This window comes from Apteryx mantelli, chromosome Z (genome assembly GCF_036417845.1).
Source record: "Apteryx mantelli isolate bAptMan1 chromosome Z, bAptMan1.hap1, whole genome shotgun sequence".
Lineage (NCBI taxonomy): Eukaryota > Metazoa > Chordata > Aves > Apterygiformes > Apterygidae > Apteryx > Apteryx mantelli.
In genome coordinates, this window is record NC_090020.1 from 87,830,329 (window position 1) to 87,854,215 (window position 23,887).

The 23,887-nt window shown below is 37.9% G+C and overlaps 1 protein-coding gene across 1 annotated transcript in view; it reads left to right on the forward strand.

Moving 5' to 3' along the window:
• The window catches only part of ZNF532 (zinc finger protein 532), a 54,156-nt gene that overhangs the window by 8,683 nt on the left and 21,586 nt on the right, over positions 1–23,887 (forward strand). The window contains exons 3-5 of the mRNA XM_067315897.1: positions 7,639–10,001; positions 16,659–16,840; positions 19,861–20,037. Coding sequence (XP_067171998.1) covers positions 7,659–10,001; positions 16,659–16,840; positions 19,861–20,037 — 2,702 coding nt within the window. The 5' untranslated portion in view covers positions 7,639–7,658. The remainder of the gene's footprint in view (positions 1–7,638; positions 10,002–16,658; positions 16,841–19,860; positions 20,038–23,887) is intronic.

Consider the following 23,887-nt stretch of genomic DNA (forward strand, 5'->3'; position numbering starts at 1 on the left):
AGCAAAACAACATCTGAATTTTTAAAGAAACTGATTTTTTTTTCAACTTTTCTTAAGTACTTCAAGCAGCCTGAAAGATGTAAATTTTAACACAAAAGTGATAGCTGTTTCCAGGACATTTTTCCAGTAAACATCAGTAGACCGCCAGGCAGAGAAAAAGGAAATGGAGCTAGTCCACAGGAAGTAAGAGGTGTCTTATAAAGTGAGACTGTGTTGTCTGAAAATGAAATAACACTTGGATAGGTGGATTCAGTAAATCTAAGAGCTGACTCTCCATATCAATACCCCCCAAATTAGAGATGTTTAATTTATGGTCTAATCTAGACTGTGCTTCATAACACATGCTTCAAGTTAGCAATCCCCCATTCTGAGGTGAGTTTGGTTTCTTTGAGGTAGAAATAGCAGCAGTCTTTAGTTTCTTAACTAAAAATAAAAAAATTGTATTTCAGAAAAAGATGTTTGAGGAGGTGGAATTTTTGCTGCTTGTTTCATAAAAGTTTTTTGTTTGTTTGTTTGTTTATTCGGAGGAATGTATCCCTGGTTACACACGTTGCAAACTATCTCAGAATAAATCTGAAGATAATCTTCCCTGGTTAAGTGCACTTAAAAGCCATTACCAATAAAATGGGTAATTTTAATGGCAGTTCTCTGATACTAGGTTTTTCACAGCTTTCTGTGTCTCTCTGGAAGCAACGAGCTTTGCTTTCAGTGGTTCTAAAAGCAGTTCTCAAGCTCCAGTTTCTGGAAATTCACAATTTGCTGGTGAACCAGGAAGTTGCCTCATTTCCTTTTCTGAAGCATTTACAGGCCTCATGTTGGCCCGCAGAAGGAATAGGCTAGTACCATGTCTGGGAGCCAAGGCTCCGGTTGATTTTAATCTTGGATGAAAGGTGGAGTTTATCTTAAGGCAAAGGGTTATTGAATGGTGTCTGGAGAAAAAAGGGAGGAGTGTGGCTTCTGAGTCCTGGCAGATGTGGTGGAAACACAGTTTATACACTGAATCTAAAAGCGATAGTCTAGAAAAGAGAAGAAGGGTTGAATAAAATGTCCAGGCTGCAACTTCGTTTGCTTGTTCGACAAGACTGGCCACTTCTTTGTCCCTTTTTGTTTGACTTGGATTATTTTAGAAGTTTGAAGCATGGGAGAGGTTCTTCATAAGGGCAGTAATATTCCTGGGTGCCCCACGTAAACGAAACTGTTCCGTTCTCACGCTCTGCTGGAGCATGGGAGTTGTTCTATGTACGGCTTGAAAGACAGTGGCAACCTTATGCAGTGCACACTCTATGGAGAAATTTATGATCTTACCTCAAAGCCGCAGATTTCTGGATTCTTTTAAGCAATTTTTCTACTTTGGAATTAGCATTAATTGAGTTACTTGGTAAGGGACAAATGTATCTTCTCTGTTGTGCAGAGTTTCAGCCCTAAACATTTAGATAAAGTACTATATAAGTGGCCTTTACTTAATTCATTGCTGTTGATAAGTGTTAAACACCAATATATATGACTGGAGGAAGTGTTAGACTAGGAGTATTTTATAGTTCTTCTAGAATGTGTATAATAACTGTAGAAAGACTCCTGTTGGCAGACTTAAAGTCAAAGTGCAATTAGCATATTGAATGGTGAAAAACTCTGTCAGTTAAGGGTTTTTTTGTGCGGTTTTATATGGATTTGATATGTATTGGTCTCTAGAATCTTTTCCATTTAATTTTTAAAAGAATTTCCTGTGTAACTTTCATATTATGTGTGTGATTCTTCTTACTGTTTGTAAACATTTAAATTCCCAAGGATGTTAACTAATACCTTGTAACTCAGCAGACAGTCTCTGCTCGGTAATTTAAAAGTATAGTATTGAAGCTGTAATTCAAAGTGAGCTGTTACTGAAATATCCACTATATTTTTCCCTAATCTAGGTAGCAGCTTTAACACTGAATTGTTCCGGTGCATGGGTTATGTTACCAGGGGTTCTGATTATCTGTGTTGTAAATAAAACATAGCTGGGGCAGAAAAGGGACATTTTAGACACTTATCTTTAAGGTTATTTTCCTTGTGGTGCATTCAGTATATTTCCCTATTTCACATTCTATGTATGATAAGGTGTGCATCCACATGGAAATGAGGGATAAAAATCAGGCTGTTAGTTCTAGATAATCCTGCATCCTTGGCTGTTTTGCTAGACTGTGTCTCCAAAGCCGGTAATGTTTTGATCTCTGGTGTTCTCTGTAGCTTAATATTTTACTTGCAACCCTTTCTTCCCCTTTTTCAAACCAGCAAAATGACTTTTCTTACCTTTTAAATATTATCCTTTTAGGAGTTTGTCACTGTGTCTGGGCAGAGCTCTTACTATAGTGTCTTTACAAGGCTGAAAAGCAGGAGGACGCAAGCAGCAGGGCTGTGCCTTTCCGGAGCTGTGCTGAGGATAGGTTCCTTGCGAAGGGGCCCACCTTCGCGTGGCAGTGCTCTCCTTTGCCGGTGTTCCCCATGGGTAGTTCTGCTCAGGATCAGTGTAACCGGTGTAACCGGTGCCGTGCCGCCCTGGCTTAGGTCTGAACTGCAGTTGCTGACTGCACTGCGATACAGAGATATCTGAGCCAGTTTTAAATGAACTGGTTTGTGTCCCAATAACAGAGCGTTACGACTGTACGTTTAGGCCAACTTACTCTTCTGTGACATCAGTGTGGAAGGTGTTTTTCCCCCCATCATGCTTTACAGGCAACTAAGAGAAGACATTCTGTAAAGAGTTTCAGCGTCTTCTTTTTACTTTCTGCTAATAGCCTTGCTGGTGTAAGGCAAGTGATTATTACAGTTTTTAAATCATGGATTATATAAAGATCTTTGCATCTCAGAAATGCTGATCTATCTCTTTTTGTCTTAGAGGGAATAACTTAATAGCTTTTAAGGCCAGAAGGGACCTTTATGTTTAGCTAGTCTGACTTTCTGCAAAACTTGAGCCAAATAATCTCACTCAATAACTTCTGTATCAAACCTGTATGTTCTGTTGGAGCTTCATGAAAGCTTCATGACTAAATGTAAAAGTGTAAATAGATAAAAATTTATGCCAATGTAGACTTCCTTTTTGTCTTTTCCGTGTACTTTTCCTCTCTGTTCTGCTGTTCACGTTGTGAAAGCTTTTTGAACTGAGTCTGTAAATGTATTACTTACTGCATCAAAGACGGAATTATAGGAGCTCAGATTCACATAGTTGCATCTCGTTCTCAAGGGAGCTAAGGGAGCAGGATGCCAGGTGAACTTTTGAAATTATTTATCTGTTAAGAAATAATCTGGTGTCTGGGCCTGAAAATACACCATTCGGTGGATAACATTCACAATCATTCAGTGATTAATCACATTCATGGGAAAATACTTCTAGCTTTACCAATAATAAGTTCAAATGCAGCATTTCAGTCAAACGTGAAAAAGGTGGATTTCATCATCTGGGCTTTAGTAAATCAAATGAAACAGGGACTATCATCATGGTGGCTTCAGAAACATTTTTTTGACAGAACACTTGTCCTTTTTTTCTTCCTTTATATCAAGTGGGCTTTCAGCATTTCTAAGTGATACTAAATTCCAAGTTATGTTGCCAAGGCTATAGATAACCATCTTCCTCTGAGCTAGATGCTTTTTACAAGACTTGATTTTGTAAGAAAGGAGGAGAAATAGGCAGTTATAATGTGCAATTCACCATATCCTGAAGTAGATTTCTGAAATAGGCCACATGAATGCCTGCTTCTTTCACACTTCTGTAAAGAGAACTTGTGGTGAATGTAGATGCAGATAGCCATGATAGATGCATAAAGTTAAGTGAGGTTTATCTTTTCTAATACAAATATTTTCTAAATCATTGACCGTTTGAAGAAAAACACCTAACTAAACTGATAGCCAGACTGTATCACTGTGCAGTGGTGTTTTATACTTTACATAAGAAATTTGTAGTGAATGAGTAGCTGCATACTGGTTTAGGTTGTTTCCATGTGATTTTGATTTATCCTCATTTTAGAATTCAGTCTGTTGATTATTTTTTTTCCTGAAATGGTAGAGAGGGTAGTTTCAAGTGAAAGAAAAACCCAGTAGTTTTAATGTAGCAAGATGGAAACTTCTAGCTATTGCTGCTATTTGAACAGCGTAAATTTAGCCTGATATCTGAACTGGGAAGATGCATAGTCTTCCTGATTTTTTGTTTTGTTTCTCTTTACTTTGATATTGCCTGGATAAGTATCTGTTCACTCTTACCAAATTCCTGAGTTTTATCTAAACATTAGCGCATCTGTTTTACTGGTCAGGGATAATGTATGTGAGAGGGAGATTTGAAATGGGACACGAGAACGTCCTGCAGTCACTGCTTCGTAGGATTCCATTTTAACCCTCATGGCCTCATACATGCTGTGTGGAGAGAGGAAATGGATATTTGTGGTAAAAGAGCTCTTGGATCAAACAAATAGTTTCTTAAAACTACCCTCTGGGCTCTTTCATGAGGCAGTAAGTGAAATGAACCATCAGGTAGTGTGTTGCCTTCCACTGACATCCTTCATTGGCTACAGTATTAAATGCCACTCATCTGGGTGAACTGAGAATCGACAACCATCATTCCTGCCAACTAGAGTCATCAAAAAATAAATCATCGTAACCTTGCACTTACTGTTCTTTCCCTGCCTGTATCCTGTGAACTCAGTTGGGAAGGAATGGTGAGTTCGGACCTTTACAGCATGGAGCTTGCTGCCAAAACAAAACACTTCCAAAGAAATTTACTGGCCTGATGAATTATTCTCTATCTCTTACCAGTAACCTGTATGAGTAATTGATAGCATGCATTTTTAAAGCATAGTTTATCTGAAGATCTTGGGACATACCAGCAATATTGGAAGGTTCCTTTTTCAGTGTTGTTGTGAACTTATAAATACAGTGTCCTCCGTTTTTGATAGCCGGAGATTTTTAAATACTGTGATGGGTGACTGCAAAGCTAAAAAGTTAAAGTTTAATCAAAAAATGAGCCTTTATATCATTATCAAAATGAGTTTTATATGAGGATATAGGCATATAACCTTATGCAGAAAAATTCTGTCCGGAACATTAATTTTATGTTAACTGAATTGGCAGGCATGGTCAAGAGCAAAATGAAAAAATCTTCAGCTATGCATTCCTGTTGATCCTGGCCATTTCTGCATATCTTGTGAGGTCTTGATTCTTGTTTGTGGTAGGTTTATTGTGTTCACAGAGCTCTTGTTTTTTATGTTCTTTGAACTTCCTGTAGTATTTTGGTCTTACTGTTAACATGGTCCAGAAGTGAATTAATAATCCTAGCATGTCTAAACCACATCCATATTGACTGTTGCCTTTGTTTCAGTGACATGTCATATTTGTTAGAAAATTGCCTTTGTAATTATGGTCCTCTCTCAGAAACCTGAAATCCTTCAGGCAGAGGATAGAATAAAATCCAGGTCTCCAGCATTGTGGATATGTGTGCTAATCATCGTGCTTTGGTATAAGAAGGTGGCAGCTGCCCTTTTATGTGCTGAACACAATGGGTTGTGTTCTAATTACACTAGAAAGAATTGAGCTGTATTGGTTACTTGTCTAGTCGCTCTCCTTAAATCTTTATGTTCGTTTTATCCCGATCACCAGTTTTAAATGCACAAGAGCCAGAAGCTTTATTTTGAATAAATGAATTTTTAAAGTTTATAATTAACCAAATACACAATAAAACCAGAATTATCAGCATTCCAAAACAGTCTTACGTCTGATAAGTATGGATGTAATTGATTTATATTCTACAGCACATCATATGCTTTACAAAAGTAATGAAGTCTTGATAATGAGCATTTACTATATGTTGTCTATTGAGTAAAGGAATTATGAGTTAATTAAAGAGAGGAAATTCATCAGTTGCAATGGTGTATTCATATTTTCCAAGACTAACACTGTGAGTTCAGCTCTGCAGAAGGACTTGGTGTGTCTTAAGTATTTTTGAATGTTAGCAGACATACTGTGATGAGAATGAATTAATATGTTAAACAAAGCAGCACAACCATTATGTGGATCATGTAAACAATTTTCAAACCTGTGCCATAGAAGCTGTTATATGAAATGTCATTGTGTATTCCTACATCCTTGTCCCATCCTTGAGAACTTTTCCTCAGTTGTCTGAAATTTGTTAGAATCCGTAATTGCTTCCAGGTAGCCAGTGTTGATGCATACGTAAGTTTTTCAGATTTTTCTCAAGTGAAGGGATTATGCCATTGTAATGTACTGCATCTTTCTGTGGAACAGCTAATGTTGTCCATGTTGATGATAATTTGCATAAAATACATATTTAAACATACCTGTATGCGTTTTGATTAGTTTTTCGTGGCGTTGCTACAGCTCAATTGAACAGTCAGCAAGTAATTTCTCTCCAGAGCTCAAAATGATGTGGTAAGAGGAGGAGGAAGTGAGCTACTGAAGTCGTAGGATGTATTTCCATTGACAAGTAGGTTCCAACAGACCTTTTGCCATGGAGTATGTTGTAGTAGCTTCTCAATTATTTGAACTAAATTTTGGAGCTTGGAGAGCACTGTCACAGATAGTCACAGGGGTTCTCCGATGGCCCGTCCTGTGTTAAGTGATACTGGAGACAAAACGTTGAGCTATATAATAGGAATGTTTTTCAGTCCTTCAGTACTGATTCCAAAGCAGGAAGGCAGACAGCATGTTCCCTAAATGGGCATTTTCTAACAAGAAAATTTAATTGGTTAAATACCTTTTCACATTGAACACTGAAGGCCTTAAAAATTCTGAACAGTCAAAATATGTTAAAATCAGCTCTGTCACAACAATACAAATCATACCTGTGCAGGTTTATGAAAGAGAATTGAAAATTGTCTGTCTGGGCTGTCTCTAACTGATTCTTTTTTAGATCTCTGCAAGTGTTTCACCTGGATTCACCAGCACACCTTTGCATGTTATTGAAGTGTCTGTGGAAAAGGCAAATATCATAGTGGAATTTATAAACTAAAAGTATGCTCACAGTTAGTTTTCCTTTTCACACGGCATTGGTAAGGTTTGAGTTATCTGTTTGGGTTTGGAATTGCGGGGGGGGGGGGGAGCAAATGATAGAGGCCAGTGGAAGGCGAAAAGAATAAGATGCGGAAAATGTTATCTGTGAGGAAAAACCTAAGGGCTTGGTGTTGTTTAACCTAAAAAAGAGAAGACTGAAGGGACATAATGGTCTTGGCTTAAAGTGCTGTTGCAAAGAGGACAGGTGAGAACAACATGTAGCTCATTCAGACAGCATCAGGAAAGATTCAAACTATGCAACAAGAAACACACAGTGATGAAAATTGTGAAGGACTGGAATAAATTACATTGGAGGTTGTAGAGTCTATTATGGGAGGTCTTCAAAAGCAGGTGAGACATCTGTCAGGAATAGTGTAGATACAGCCTCTGAAAGCTGGTGGATACTATAGCTCTTGCTGTAGTAATTTGACTGTACACTTGCATTTGAACTGCTATTCTGTAGTGTATGTTTCTGAAAATGTTACTTCAGAATTGAAGAGTGCACTAACACCTATTTGCATAAGTTTATGTTTTATAAGTTTATGTTGTATAAAAGTATGGTATTAAAGCTTTAAATACTGAGATGATGACTTTCTGCTTATTTTACAGATTTGCTTACAATCAAATACATGACCATGGGGGATATGAAGACCCCAGACTTTGATGACCTTCTTGCAGCCTTTGACATACCAGACATGGTAGATCCAAAAGCAGCTATTGAGTCTGGACATGATGATCATGAAAGCCACATAAAACAAAATGCTCATGCAGATGAAGATTCTCATGCGCCATCATCATCTGATGTTGGTGTGAGTGTCATTGTGAAAAATGTACGTACTATTGATTCTTCTGAAGGAGTGGACAAGGATGGCCACCATTCCACAGGCAATGGCTTGCATAATGGTTTTCTAACATCATCAGCTCTTGATAGCTACGGTAAAGATGAAGGGAAGTGTCTTAAAGACGATGGGTCAGCTTCTGAGACTACCCTGAAAGACTCAGCTTTCAACCAGTTTAGTCCAATCTCAAGTGCTGAAGAATTTGATGATGATGAAAAAATTGAGGTAGATGACCCTCCAGATAAAGAAGAGGTGCGTGGAAATTTCAGAGCAAATATCTTGACAGGTTCTGTATCTCAGCAGGAATATGAGAAACTAAAAACACTTGGTGGAGAGAACTTGATTAAATCTGGAATCCCAGTTTCAAGTAATATAGATAAAAATAAAGTTGGTAAACGAGAGACAGAGACAAACTCTGTGAATTTAAGTGTCTATGAGCCTTTTAAACCTCGAAAGGTAGAGGACAAATTGCTGAAAGACAGTTCTGAGAAGCTACTTGAAAACAGGGTACTTGATGGAAAACTGAGTGTTGAAAAAAGTGAAACAAATCTTGCTAGCATTTCACAGTCCAAAGCAAAGTCATCAGCAAAGCTTTCTTCATGCATTGCTGCAATTGCAGCACTGAGTGCTAAAAAGGCAGCTACAGATACCAGTAAGGATTTGCTGTCTAATTCTGGAGAATCTTCTCCGTTACCAAAAGACATGAATGAAAGTCCCCGGGCTATTGAAAAATCACCTGAATCTCAGAGTCTCATTGATGGTGCTAAAAAACCATCTATCAAACAACCTGATAGTCCCAGGAGTGTATCAAGTGAAAACAGTAGCAAAGGGTCTCCATCTTCTCCTGCAGGGTCAACACCAGCAATTCCTAAAGTTCGTATAAAAACCATCAAGACTTCTTCTGGGGAGATCAAGAGGACTGTTACTAGAGTGTTGCCAGAAGTTGATTTGGACTCTGGTAAAAAGCTGGAGCAGACTGCTTCTATGGTGACTTCCATGACATCTCTCCTGTCCTCACCAACTTCTGCTGCTGTTCTTTCCTCCCCTCCTAGAGCTCCTCTCCAGTCCGCAGTTGTCACCAATGCAGTTGCATCTGCAGAACTTGCACCAAAACAGGTCACTATCAAACCTGTGGCTACTGCCTTTCTCCCAGTTTCAGCAGTTAAAACAGCAGGATCACAAGTTATTAATTTGAAGCTTGCTAACAATACTACAGTGAAAGCCACTGTAATATCTGCTGCTTCAGTGCAGAGTGCCAGTAGCGCCATTATAAAAGCTGCCAATGCTATACAGCAGCAGACTGTTGTAGTGCCAGCGTCAAGCCTTGCCAGTGCTAAACTTGTGCCAAAGACAGTCCATCTTGCCAACCTTAATCTTCTGCCTCAAGGTGCTCAAACCACCTCCGAACTCCGCCAAGTGCTAACAAAACCTCAGCAACAAATAAAGCAGGCAATAATTTCTGCAGCAGCCACTCAGCCTTCTAAAAAAGTGTCTCGAGTCCAAGTGGTATCATCTCTACAGAGTTCTGTAGTGGAAGCCTTCAACAAGGTGCTGAGTAGTGTCAATCCTGTCCCGGTTTACATCCCGAACCTCAGTCCCCCTGCCAATGCTGGCATAACGTTGCCAACGCGAGGTTACAAGTGTTTGGAGTGCGGCGACTCATTTGCTCTCGAGAAGAGCCTGACCCAGCATTATGACAGGAGGAGCGTACGAATTGAAGTGACGTGTAATCATTGTACGAAGAATTTAGTTTTCTACAATAAGTGCAGTCTCCTTTCCCATGCTCGTGGACACAAGGAAAAAGGAGTTGTAATGCAGTGTTCCCACTTGATTTTAAAACCAGTCCCAGCAGATCAAATGATAGCGTCTCCTTCAAGCAATACTGCTGCATCCTCTCTGCTTCAAAGCCCCGTGGGAGTTGGCACACATACTGTTGCAAAGATACAGTCTGGCATAACTGGGACAGTAATATCGGCCCCAGCAAGTACACCTATCATTCCAGCTATGCCGCTAGACGAAGATCCTTCAAAACTTTGTAGACATAGTCTAAAGTGTTTGGAGTGTAATGAAGTTTTCCAAGATGAGACATCTCTTGCTACACATTTCCAGCAGGCTGCAGACACAAGTGGACAAGTAGAGTATCATACGTTTAAATTCCAATGTTTCATCTATAAGCCTAGGGGACTTCGGATGTTTTTACTTTCGTATAGATGTTAATTGTCTGAACCTCCACGATTAAAAATATAAACTAAAACCACAAAAAGTCTTGCAAGCACTTACATAGTGAATGTCAATATTTTTTAAATTAGAGTTTTCTTAGAATTTTTTTAGGCCCTAAAGTCTAAAATTTACACTGATGCATATTTTTAATTAAGACTGAACATCAGCTCTTACAGCTGAACTTTATGGTATTGAAATTAATAATGGTCTTTACTAAGAATTTTTAATGATTTGTTCTATGCTTTGGAATTTAAATATACAATGGAATCCACTTAATTGGCACCCTCATTAACAGCACACCTATTTAATCTGAATGATAGTTTTTTAAGTGATTCATTCTTGATTTGACTTCAGTTTTTATTATTTTTACGTATCACCATAAATAAGCTAGGCATTTCTCTTGTAGCGACAGGGACTCCAGGCAATGAATAAATGGCACACTGGCTCTCTTTAAAGGATATGCATGCTGTTTTCTTCAGGTCCTTCTTAAACAGAAGTGAAAAGTGGTGTTCACTAGCATGCGTTTCTTGCTGTGTGACCATTTGTTTATTTGTTTTGGCTTTCTTTTCCACTTATGATTGCTTATGAGTTAAACTTACTTTAATAAAGAATTTTAAAATCATTTGTATCTTGCCTAATCTGAAAGAAACATGTCTTTCAATAAAAATGAATATTAGTCAGTGTGCAATGTATTTTATAATCCTGTAAGAGTTGAGATCATTGATTAAATGGTATAGGTGGATTTCCACTGGGGCGTGCCAATTAAACGGGATTCCAGTGTATTTCAAAGCATTCGGTTGAGCTGGATGTTGCAGCTTCTCGCTGTGTGGGCAGCTGAAAGCCTGCCAGCGTGCTCAGACCAGTCAGGAGAGGAATGTCCCGGGAATATCCTTGGAAATGTCACAGCAGGGAGCAGGAGAGGGTTCCTGCAGTTTAGGAGGAAGCCCATTGGTAGCAGAAGTGCAGACGGTTTCCTGTAGGATGTCTTTACTAAACTTTAGGCTTACTGTGGAGCCTTGAAGCAGGCACATTGTGCCCACCACCTCCGATAGGAATGTGTGTAAAGACACATTTGAATGTGGAAATAATCCTGATTATCCTGGCCGTGCGTTATGTACCTCTGCCTCAGCTCCTGCTTCACTAGTTGGCCAGCAGCTCTAGGCCGAAATAGCCCAGATTCTCAGTGAAATGCCGTGTGAGCAAATTGCTGTTTGTGAAATTCTATGGATACACCTACAGAAAGACAGTTTATTTAAGCTTTGTGTCAGAAAGAAGTTAGTACAATATATTCCATCCTTAGATCTCACTGCAGTTTTAAACGGTTTCTGATGACTGACCATGAATACATTCTGCACCAACACCCGAGTTGCTTAATACTCAGGAATTGTTTTTTCTAGCTAACTCCTGTCCTGGTGTGTGTTAGTTTGTTTGTTTTTTTTTCATAATAGGTCCGTAATTTTCATTTGTGTTACGATAAGATCCAGTTGTCCCTGTGAAAGCCCTGTCGTGCTCAGCACTGTAAGAACAAGTGATTAAGAAGGCAGTCTGTAAGCAGAGAGTTTGCAGGACAGGGCAAGTGGATGGGACAGATAAATGCAGTGAGAACAGGCTGGGAGGATGAGGTAAGGACAAAATGAGCAAAACTGAACAGAGAAGCACAAAGATAAAAAGTGCTGTAGTAGCTTTTTTTTGGGGGGGTGTTGTCGGTGACCCCCCCGTGTGGATAGGTAGACTAACCAGGTGTGTAGAAACAGCTTTGGCCCTTTCCTCCTGCCGCTTCGTGGTGCTTCTGAGCTGTTGCTGCTGGTTTTGCTCTCTCTGCATGTCCTTTCAGATACTCTTTGCTCTGGTGGCTTACGATGGGAAAGGAGCTGAGAGCTTCGTAGAATGTCAAAACGTAGCAGCAAGCAGGTAGCAAGATAAGCATGGACGCGCAGATCCTGCTGTTTGAGGGAGGAAGGTTTATGAGCGTACAGAAAAAAGTCTGCATTGCCTACTAACTAGCAGCGTGTCTGTATCTCTTATTGGATGCCTCCTGTCTCTTAAGAGTTGAGGTGTCCACAAAGCCTTAATATCTCCTTATTAGGCCGTAGATTTCCAGATTAAAAAGAAAAAAAAGAAAAAACACCAGGTTGCTGCAAAGCGCTGGAGGAAAAGAAGCAACTTTCATGTTGTTTCATTTTAAAAGAAGCCTTGTTAATAAATACAGTTTTAAATGTTCTGAAACTCCTTTGTTGCAATATCCTTTGAAAAATGAATTACATTTTTTCCTTCATCCTTTTCATATGTCAGGAATCAGTTTTCACATTTGTGCTGCTGTTTTTTATGTTATGTTACCTGCTGCAGTGTTATAGCTATACCAAAATGCCCATTGCGGAAGCAGTTTAACTGAGCGGTTGCTTTAGTGAGAGCAATACATCCTGCTTTCCTGCCAAGCTGTCATTTTGTCCCATCATCAGTCAGCGTAAGCATTGCTATGAGGATAGTGCTTGCCGAAGAAAGACTCTGGATAGGCATTTTATTAATAAACAGTTTAATATTTTTTCCTGATATGTTACCTCTCAGCTTGTAAGAGAAATACTTTCTTTGATTTCTCTTGTCTTAGTGCTTCACATTGGCTTTTTGTTGTAAAACTATCATTATTTGGGGGGGAAGGAGACAGGAAAGTTGGATAAAATTGGTGGCTTTATTTGGGGAGAAAGGAGGAAAAAGATAATTTTTTTTATTTTCCAGACAAATAATAGAAAATATAGTAGGTGTTATTTGGAGATTACCATTCTTCTTAGTGCCCACCAGATTGCTCTTGAAATGGCAATTGCATACAGTTTTGTGATTTCACAGAGTCTAAGCAATAAGTAGCTGTTACTCTCTTCTTTTTAAGCTCTTGTTGTAAAGGTAGAATGTTTCCTTTAAAATAACAGTAAAAGAGCCCTAGCAGTTGAAAGATGTTCCCTACAAAATTGTTCCCTTTCTGTACTATCTACCATAAAAATAATGATAACGAATCCTCAAATACTGCAAAATAATTTCACTTGTGTTAATGGTCTTATTAAAAGGACTGGGACCACTCGCTGATAGGTTTCCTTGGCTGAACCCTCACCTACTTCTTAGGGGGAAAAAAGCAGTGAACCTGGGATAATTAATGTTAGTCTTATTTACAGATATAAGTGTATAGCTCTCATGGAACCTGCATAGCTCATTTCCCTTCATACTCATAGTTCTTGTATAGCTTTGTTTTCCACCTCCACTATTTTTTTTCTTCTAACCCTCTTTTTTCTGGCACTTTGACTTTAAATGCAGGAAGGTGATGATTTTCATAAACTCACTGTGTTTTATTTTGGTATGTGTTGGAATGAGAGAACTGGACGTTAATGCCACGTTAAGCCCAAAATGGTAAGCAAAAGTGCTGAATTTTAGGATTTCACAGTAGATTGTTCATGTTCTACTGTAATTGGTTACAAATAAACATTTTACTATACTTGTCAAAGTAGCAAAGCTGTGACCTTAACAAATAGCCTTATTTCATTTGTGTCAGTCCGAGTTACTGCCAGGGGAGATGGATCTTGCAGACTGCTTGTCGCAACTTCAGAACCTGAGTTAACCTTAGTTGGGGCTGGAATGGTGTTTGGCCTTTCTGTGGCATCACATCCAGGTTTTCTTTTGTAGTGCTGGAGTCAAGGTTACTTTGGAAGGACTGTGAAAAAAACATCTATTTCTATTATTAGAGTAAGAAGTTCTGTTTTGTCATTTTCTTATGTAACCAAAGAACACTCCAGATTCTCCAGTACTGTATTACTGCTTATTAATTCATAGGTGGCAAAAGATAAATGATGGCAATGGTACTGAAGCCAAATAAATGTGGTAAGCACATTTTAAATGGAGTTATGGTTAGTTGGGCTTTTGCCCTTAAGCCTGTGCTGAGCACAAAGTTAACACCCCAAACCAGGTCTGTTTAGTGTTGAAAGTCATAAATCAGTGGTTCAGGCCATAGTTGTTTGGTCAATTAAGGATAAATATTTGGCATTTCAAGGTGAATAGTTCTATGCGTCTGAGCACAATCTCAGGCTTGGACCGGGTCGCAAAGTTTCTCCTCAGGGTGATAGCTCAAAATCCCCGCAGATCACGACCCTCCGACGACGCCTTCCGCACAAGGTAGCAGATACATCCCTGCTATCTACTAATCTTTTAAGCTGCCTGTAGTGCTAATATTGAATCTGAATTTGAGTGATGATAGATTTTCTTTGCTTAACTTCTCTATTTTAATGTTTTGTATTTTACCATCTTGCTGTTGTGAGGACATCTGAGGCGTATACTTGGATGGAGGCTGTGTTCAAACACATCCGGCCATCGTGATCACAAAGGAAATATTAAAAGTGAACTGCATAAAAATACACTTCTTGCTTCAGTATGTGTGACCTCAAGATGTTTCATGTTTCATTTCTGCTTGAAAATATTCAGGGTTTTTTGAGAGTATTTGCATACAACCTCAAAAAATTATTTAGATCAAGATATTTTGAGGGGAAAAAAAAAGTGTACAGATCCTAATAGAAAAATGCACTAGTTCTTAGAATATCAGCAATATTTTCAAATTGCTCAGCTGTTTGAGAATTCATTTTAGGTCTTTATTAAACAGTGTTCTATTTGGAAAAAAAATCCTTTTTTATGGTGACTAGTAAAGTTTTTTTCTTTCTGCCTTTGGAGTCAATATCTGTCTCCTATTAATTAAACGGGAACAGATTAATTTTTGTAGACATGTGCTGGCATAGTTGTCAGTACTGGTAAGCCAGACTCCTATGAAATCTATTATTTGTGACACCGCTATTTCTTTGACAACAGTAGTTTTTATACTGGTATTATGTGCTTTGGATCTTACTGCTTTTCAAAAGAGATTTAAAGGAGTAGCCTAAATTGGAAGGAGGCAACTTTTCGTGAAGTACCCGTCTTTAACAAAGAAACTTTTTTAACATGAGAAAAAACATTATGTCCTAATTATTTATTTCAGGTTTTCTTTCTACGTAGGTCAGTAAATCATTTATAATACAACTCTGGAGATTTTGTTTCATTGTGTATTCTGGCAAAATGTACCTCTCACTACATGTGCAGGACTCTTAAGGATAACATTTCTAAATATATGCAAATCTCATGTTCAGAAATGCCCATGTCATGAAGGAGCCTTAGTTTTGTTTTTAAATGTTTGTAAGTCACTGAAGAGATTCATAAGTCCAAACCAAAAGCAATAATAATGATTTAAAAAGTCTCAAATTATTTTCAGCCAGTGACATTCTAATTTCTCATTGGAAATGAACTCCTCTAAGTTTATTTAAAAAAAAAAAAAGGCTGAAAAACACCAAAATTCTATATGATCTTGATTTATTGTTTAGGACCTATAAGATTTGCTGGTTTGATTTTTATTTTAGGCATTGATTTGGGGCTTACATGTCTTGCCCTAGATTACTCCTTTAATATTACTTTTTTCTTTGTAATCCGTTTCCCATATATAAATAATAATAAAAAACCCTACAGTGGAATATAAGTATGAAATGAAGTTGACTTAAAGACCTGTTCTGCAAAGACTTGTATGTGTGCTTGACTTTTAGACTGACTGTTTCCATTAATGAAGCAGCTTCCATGATCAAAGTTAAACAGAAGCATAGCTCCATACAGGATGTCACCTATCTGCTTAGCGATCTTAGAGATGCATTACCCTAAATGAAACATTTTCTGGAACAGTTCTACAGGTACTCTTCATCTCTTTGTGCCCTCCAGTGATGGAAAGCAACTGTGCGCTGAACTGAAGCCTGTGTTTACAGCTGGGTTGCATCATTTGCGTTTCATCCCAGGAATGGCACAAAGCACCCTAAGAATTTCCATGTGTCTGATTTGGCAAATGATCAACATGTTGTAGAAGTTTTTTTTTTATTTTTGTGTAACAAAATACTAGAAAAGAATAGTTTAGGAAATAACTTATGCACTTTCAAAGAAAAATTTTGTAATTTTTTTACGTATCTATGATTTTTATTTAAATGTACAATGTTTTGATGTATTCTTGCCTGAGAAATATATTATCTATGCACTTTCTGCCTGATAATATTCTAGTTCACTGGTTTTATGGATATTATCATTAGAATTCCTCAGGGGCAAGGATCAAAGAAAGTAAATATAGTATACTTGGTGGGTTTGCTCTTTTTTTTTTCTTGTGGTGCACCGAGTTAAAACCATATGGTTAAAACCATTTGCAGGTTATACGTAGGATTTTACACTATTAAGGTAATCTTATGGGGGGGCCTAAATAGAATTTATATTAACCATATGGCATCTTTCACGGCCAGTGTTCATGAAAGAGCTTCGTTGTATCGGAACTGGGCCTAGAACGCCATTATGTCTGATATACCACCTCTGTCCTGCAAGATTTGTCAGTAGAGCCTGCATTTAGAATTTGTCTACTTCTTTTGGTTCACGTCACAGGCATAACATTTAACCTTTTATTTAATATATTACAGTGCTTGACACAAGAAATTATATGTAGCTGAACCAAACCTTTTGTTTCATCTATTTTGGTTTATCGTTTAGAAGACATGCAATATCTGCCAGATGCTGCTTCCTAACCAGTGCAGTTTTGCATCACACCAGAGAATTCATCAGCATAAATCTCCATACACGTGTCCTGAATGTGGAGCAATCTGCAGATCTGTCCACTTCCAGACTCATGTCACTAAGAACTGCCTGCATTATACACGAAGAGTTGGTTTTCGGTCAGTATAATGATTACTTTCGTTGTCAATTTATATATAATTTATGCTTTCAAAAGTAATTTCCCATTTTCATAAGCATTGTTTGTAGAATACAGCTTCATTGGTTTAAAGTTGTCATGGCAACAGTGCTATTAGTACTACAAATTTTGGAATAAATACTGCATTAGAATTCAGCTTTGTTTTGGGCATCTGCTTTTGTGAGTTACTGAATCAGAATATTAGCTAATCGCACTCAGCCATAAAATGTCAGATTCAGGACTTAACAGTTTCTAAGCTAGAAAATTCAGATGTATTGTCCTAATTTTAGGTTCTTAAAAACTTTTTTTGTCCATTGAATTTTAGGCTGTTCTTTCTACTAGAACAGTCATTTTCAATATGCATTGCTAGAACTTACTATCAAGATCCTGATGGGTATATTGCACCTTCTATTAGCATTGCTAAAGCAAATCTTTTTGCTCTCTTCTTCTTGTTGGAAGTCGAGATTCCTCAGCTTTACACCACTTGACCGTTGTCCTTTCTCATTCAAACCTCCTGCTGTTTTGGTTCTTCATTGTTACTCATCAGTTCCTCTTTTATTCTTGCATTTCCCCCAATGGCTGCTTCCTGCGAAAATGGGGGTAGGAGGCATTTCATGGACATTTTAAGTTTTGGAAGGCTTGAAAGACTGTTTTATCTTAGAATTTTACTGGCACTGAATGGCAGCACAGCAAAACTCCAAAAGAGCAACCTGTACAGCTGGGCTTCGCTCAGCGCTCCTCAAACACTCCCATTTCATCTTATCTGACTGGAGCAGAGTGATTTAAAATCCTACCAGTAGGCAACTTTTTTCCCCTCAAGGAGCTGCAGTTTGTTTACTAGGATGGATGTGAAATCTTCTGCTAAGGGAAGAAACCATCTTCACTGCACCAAGCCAGCTGCTCCGGCAATCTGTTTTCAGATTGCATCAGGCCATGGATTCAACTCTGAGCTCTTTCAGTTTTCTTTGGATTCTTCTGTTTGTTCTTTTCTCAAGCAATAATCTTTATTGCCCTAAATTTCCTGTGTGTCTGTTACCTCCGTTCCACCACGCCTTCCCTCTAGTTTGTGTCATCTCTTGGGTTTGGACCTAGTACCTTCTTCAGGGACTTGTGGCCTGTACCAGTAACACCAAAAGACTCGTAAACCTTGCACTGTGAATCATGATAGTGTTACTAAAATTTCAAGATTTATTAAAAAAAATCTCATGTCACACTAAGTCAAAATTTCTTTATGTGGTGAAACTAAACCAGAAATGCACAGGCAAAGAAAAGCAATATCTGGAAAAATTATTTTCTTACTTCCTGGACTCCTCCTCATTTTCTTACCACTGTGGAGCATACTTTTGAGAAAAAGCTTAACCCTTCTTGCCTTTCCAAAGGACCTGTGTGAGGCCAGTTTGATTTCAGTGGTTCGAGCTAGTTATTTGAACTAAATCAGCTGAAAAATTCCACCTTAAGTTTAGCTGCATCCTTGCAAGTTGGGAGCAAGAAAGCTGCTGTAACAGTCCGAGAAAGGAAGGCGTGGGCATTAAGAGCTGTGTTAATACACAATGGTGGATGCTGAGGATCATTTATTATTTAATGTCACTAGAGAATAAAATCCAGATGGGATTTGGACTCTGGGGGAAGGGAGAGAGAGATGATGATAGAACCAGCTCTCCTGAGGTGGAACATTAGGCGTAGAACTGATAAAGATTCACCGTAACGAGAGGATCGTGCTTTGTACCACTACAAAGAAACATTCATCTCTGTATAAGCAGAGAAATTTTTAACAGATCTGAAAAAGGTGAGAACCATTTACCTTAGAGGATGTACTGGTAAGTGGACACAAGGTAGTTGTGTGGGTGTGGGTGTAGGTACATATAAAATAATGGTATTAAGAATGTAAATTAAGTGCTTAAAAAAGAGGATGACATTTCACAAACATCAAAGGTGATACATTGTACAAAGGAAAACAGGATTCAAGTATGCAGTATATAATTGGGTTTCATGCTTTATTGCCATTATTAAGGCATTAAAACAGAATATCAAAAATTACTTGATGTTTATATGACAACAAGAATACTACCATGATATAAGCCAAAAATGGTAGAAGCCTTTTAAACTGTAAATCCCTTACTGAAAAATATTGCTCAATAAGAATTTTTTTCATTTGACAGATTATTTTGTAATTGCTTATTGCAATGTATTGCAGTGTATTTTTGGACTTTTTTGGTGGCATGTAGCACTGGAGATGGGTGGCATAAAAGGGACCATTGTGTATAGAAATTACTACGTTCTAATATTAATTCAATTTTTAATTGTTTTATTTTAGAATAGATGCGGAAAGGTCACAAATTTTCGACATTGCAGAAGTATGTTTTTGAAAAATATTTTCAGAAATCCAGTATGATATATTGATGTGATTGTAGCGCTCCAGTTTAGTTGTCCTGAATTAAAATTTACTGTTTTTTTTTTAATCCAAGCATTGATTTGATCACTTGTGCATAAAATCATTATCGGTATCTTTTCATAAAACCTAAGCAAGGGAAATGGTAGGAATGTTTTGCTTACGGGTTTTCCATTTTGGTGGTAGTTTCTAAATTGCTATGGTGTACTTTACTCAATCCATTGCATGTGATGAAAATGCATTTTGTAAAATCTCTTTACAAATCTGCAGAGGATTTAAGCGTTCTTTTAAAATCAATACAATATTCCTCTGTTGACCCTTTAATCTGTTTGTTGTAATGCTATAGAAATGTACTCTTCAAATTTCAAATCATCTTCGGGTAACTTCTTTTCTCCTCCTTTTTGATATACAAATCTGTGATTGATTCTTACTGCGTTGTCTGTACTTTAAAATTGACAGAATAGTGTTGTTTTATCACTTTTTCAAATAGTTTTTATCACTATTTGTATATATAGGTTTACCTCTTCCACTTGCTTGAAAATCAGTGCTGATTCCATTTCTTTTAATACTGTGTTTTGCTAGGCTGACCTGACTCTTTTCCGCTCTTTTTGCAGCTGCGTACATTGCAATGTCGTGTACTCCGATGTGGCGGCTCTCAAGTCTCATATTCAAGGTTCTCACTGTGAAGTCTTTTACAAGTGTCCTATCTGTCCCATGGCATTTAAATCTGCTCCCAGCACACATTCCCACGCCTATACACAACACCCGGGTATCAAGATAGGCGAACCAAAGTAAGCAAAATTAATCTTTTACTGCACTTGCCCGCCTTTTCATAACTTGTAAAATTGCATTCTCTCCTGTATTTATGATCATGAAAGTCACATACTGTGCATGCTGTCATCCTGTTGGTAATGTGTGGAGGTACCTGTTGTATATTCATGAGTTTTTAGCTGGCAATTTATTTGGCAAAGGTTAGGTTTCCGTGAACATAGTGATAACAGTTCTTTAAACACAGCACTACAAGACAGTAAAACAGTAATTACAAAAACATTTCAGGCAAGCTGCTGGTCTGTGTTGCTCATTGTTATTTTTAATCTAATTATCTCAGCTGCATTTTACTGTGAATTAAGATAAAGTGATTCCAAAAGGAGCTGCTAAGACTCCTCAGCACTTAGGTAGAGATTTTCATAACATCTGGTTGAAAAGGCAGGAAAGAATGATTTCCTCTATTACATACTTACAGAGAGTTGCTTAGGTGAGTACCAAAAATGTGGTTCTTTCGGTACCTTCCGTGCACGGGCGTTAGGGTATTTGCTTGTGGTGGATGGTTGTAGAAGTACTGGGTGTTTTCTGCAGGCTGACCTCAGGCGATTCTCCAGAGTTGGGCGCTCTGCCTGCGTGCAGCCTTCTTTGGGTTAGGTAGCTGCTTTCTTGTCAGTGGTTTTCTTTCCTGCAGGACCTGTTCTTCTCCCTCTGTCTGCTATTTTTTTCTTCAATGATAGCCACAAGTTTTGGGACTGGTGACCAGGTTTTTGCTTCCCCAAGACTCTCATGACTTGAAGAGACAATTTTAGTATGTTATTAAGTGAGGTGCCTGCCATTAAACCTCTTCCAGCCTGGGTTAAGGCTTAACTGTTTCCACTCTGCAATTAGGACTTTAAGCATAAACACAGTAAATAATTTACTGAAGAAGGTAAAAGAGTCATATGGCAATTAGGAATTCAGCTTCAGGGTCTGAGTTTAAAAAAAATGCTGAGTGCCCAGATTCTCAGCTGGAGTCAGTGGGAGCTGCAGGTGCAAATACATCTGAAAACCGGGCTTCAAATCTCATCAGTTATAGCGCATTGCCTTCTAATCCAGGCCCTTTTTCTTCTGTCTTATCTCTCCTCTGCTGGAGAATGCAGCACTGGGAGTAAATACTCAAATACTCAGCTTCATTTTGTTTCTCCAAAGTGCACAGAACACGCTAGTACGTTTTACCAAAAAGTGAGAGGCAGGCGAGAGACACAAGGTAACCATGTATTGTAAGATCAGATTTCACAAAGAGTTGGCTTAACACTGTTTCTTCTAACATATTAACAGGAGTTTCATTCTTTAGGATGTTTAAACCTGCATCAAAGCAAAATAGCAACAAACTTACTGTTTCTGATACTAAATTAACATTTTCAGTGGTGACAAATGGTACCTTCTTTTAATTCAGGATGGTATCTTCAATAGTAGGCTCAGAAATACCAACATTTAATCTAAAATGTGTTTCAGGTTTCCACAATTTTCATCAGATAAAAAACAAAACATTAAAATAGTCAGTTGTGTAAGATACTTCACATAGGAGAAGTGCAAAAGATTTCTTGACTTGTGTTTGGATCTTTTGAACAGTTTCTGGTCAACTTTGTGTATTAAATATTTTGCATTAGTTTCCTTTTCATATAGGTGTGCTTATAATTACATTATTTCATGAACTTCTGGAAATTTGTTTATAAAAAGACTAAAGATTTTAAGAAATATTACTGTATTGTAGTAAATTATAGACAGAATTTGCAGTTGAGTGCTGTTCTTAAGACATGATGGTTTTCTTCAAATTCAGCATTTTAACCAAGATGCTCTCTTAAATTCTTGCAGAATGACTAGTATGTTTTTCCCAGTCTACACATTATTTGGAGTTACTTGCTTCCCTTTCCCAAGCGCCTGTAGGTAGCACAGCGTCACTGCCAGCGCTCAGGATGCTTGCGCTGACTGCTGTTTCACCATTTAATATTTCAAGGTATCAGGACCTGAGGTTTTCCTCAGGATTAACTAAATGTATTTGTGCTGCTCAGTAGCAACTTAAAAAGGAAATGATTTTATGTTATTTGTGTCGGTTGGTTTCTGAGGATATCTCTAAACTATATTGATTGAGTGACATCAAGTGTTTGTGACATATCTCAAATTCTGGTTTATCTGCTGTAGTGTTCTGTATTTGTATTTGGAGAACTATTTTCACATTTGAAGAATCTGCCACTACTGATTTGTCTGTATCGTATTACCTGTCTTTCGTGTTGCATGTGGCTAACATATGTTTTAAAAGGTTAACAAATTCATAATTGAAAAGAAGCAAATATATTACACTGCAGATATGACTATATAAGTTCAGCTGAATGGTTATTTTTCTGAAGTAAAAATTTTAAAGCAAATCCAAGAAGTGTACAGTAGCCTTTTATGGCTGAAAATGTGAAGCCTTCGAGATTTATACACATTTGGTGTAAAAAAGGAAGGTTTAAAGCCACATTTTTAAACATGAATTTTAAAGCTTACCCCCATGAGCAAATGCTTTTCAACTCCTCCCTGCCTATGGGACCTGGTAGCCAGAACCTGGTAACCTAGATAATCTTCTGGAAGCCACAGCGATGCCTCAGGACGTAAGGTGTCAGTGCAAGGGGCAAATCAAGGTAGCTGGGGAAGATTTATTAGTTCTGTCATATAAATGGGCTGGGGCCAGCCCAATCCTGAGGGTCTGTTTACTCGTTCATACAATTTTTGTTTACAAGAATTAGGCTCGCTGGTACATGGCTGTGTGCCCCTGGCATTTACTGGAATAGTATGATTTATAGTTATATTACAAATGGTTGTTTATCAAAATAGATATAGTAAACAATTAGCCTTACAAAAAATGAAGTTATGAGCAGTGAATCTCTATGGGATGAAATTAGGTTGTTTTAATATATGGAAATGGATGACTGTCTTCTCTTTCAACTCTTTAAGCTCTCTCCTGTAGCATACGTAAAATGCTTTAATGGGAAACCAGAGCTTACTTTTTTTTTTTTTTTTTTTTTTTTTTTTTTTTTAAGTAAATAGTGCAAGTTCTTAGGAACAACTTTAAGATATTTTTCATGGCTGATCTTTTTTTGGATATTGGAGAAATTCTTGTTTATGAAGTCAGATTATGCTGTACTGTTGGTGCACAGTATATTATCCCACAGGTACCATTTCTTTAGAGAAATAAATTATAGGGAGGAGAAGTACCATGCTCTAATGAAGAAGCCTTTAAAACATTTAACATCTTTAATGTTATATGAAAGTATCTCCCTCTGCAGTATGTGTGTATTTATTCTAAGATAATATGTAAATGTATATTAACCCTATTTTTGAAAAGTGAAAAGGGGAACGTACATGGCTGTCCTGGCGCGTGCTGTGGAGGGGGAGCGAGCAGCTAGCGAGCGGAGCCTCGTTGCCCGGGTCCTGCGATCGCAGCGGCACTGACTGCCTCGCTTGAGCGGCGCATTGAACCAACGGCAGCTGTTATCAATAATGAGTGCTGCATTAGCCAGGGATCAATGTGATCATTTAGGGACTGATTTACTTTAGATACGATGAGAAGAAGCTGAGGCAAATAATATGCCATAGTTTATTCGATAAATTATGTAAGCCTGTGACAATAAATGTATATACTACAGACCTGAAATAGTTCCAACTGAGATCACGGTCTAGTTCCACCACAGATGATAAAACAGGTTTTCTAATTTCTCATGAGTCTAATTTATTTTCAAGATATGATTCTAATAAAAATATAAACAATCAAATATATCAAAGAATCCAAGAATTATTTGGAATTCTGCCAGTCTTTTTTTAGAGCTTGCTGACTTGGAGTGATGTAGTTTTGCTCAT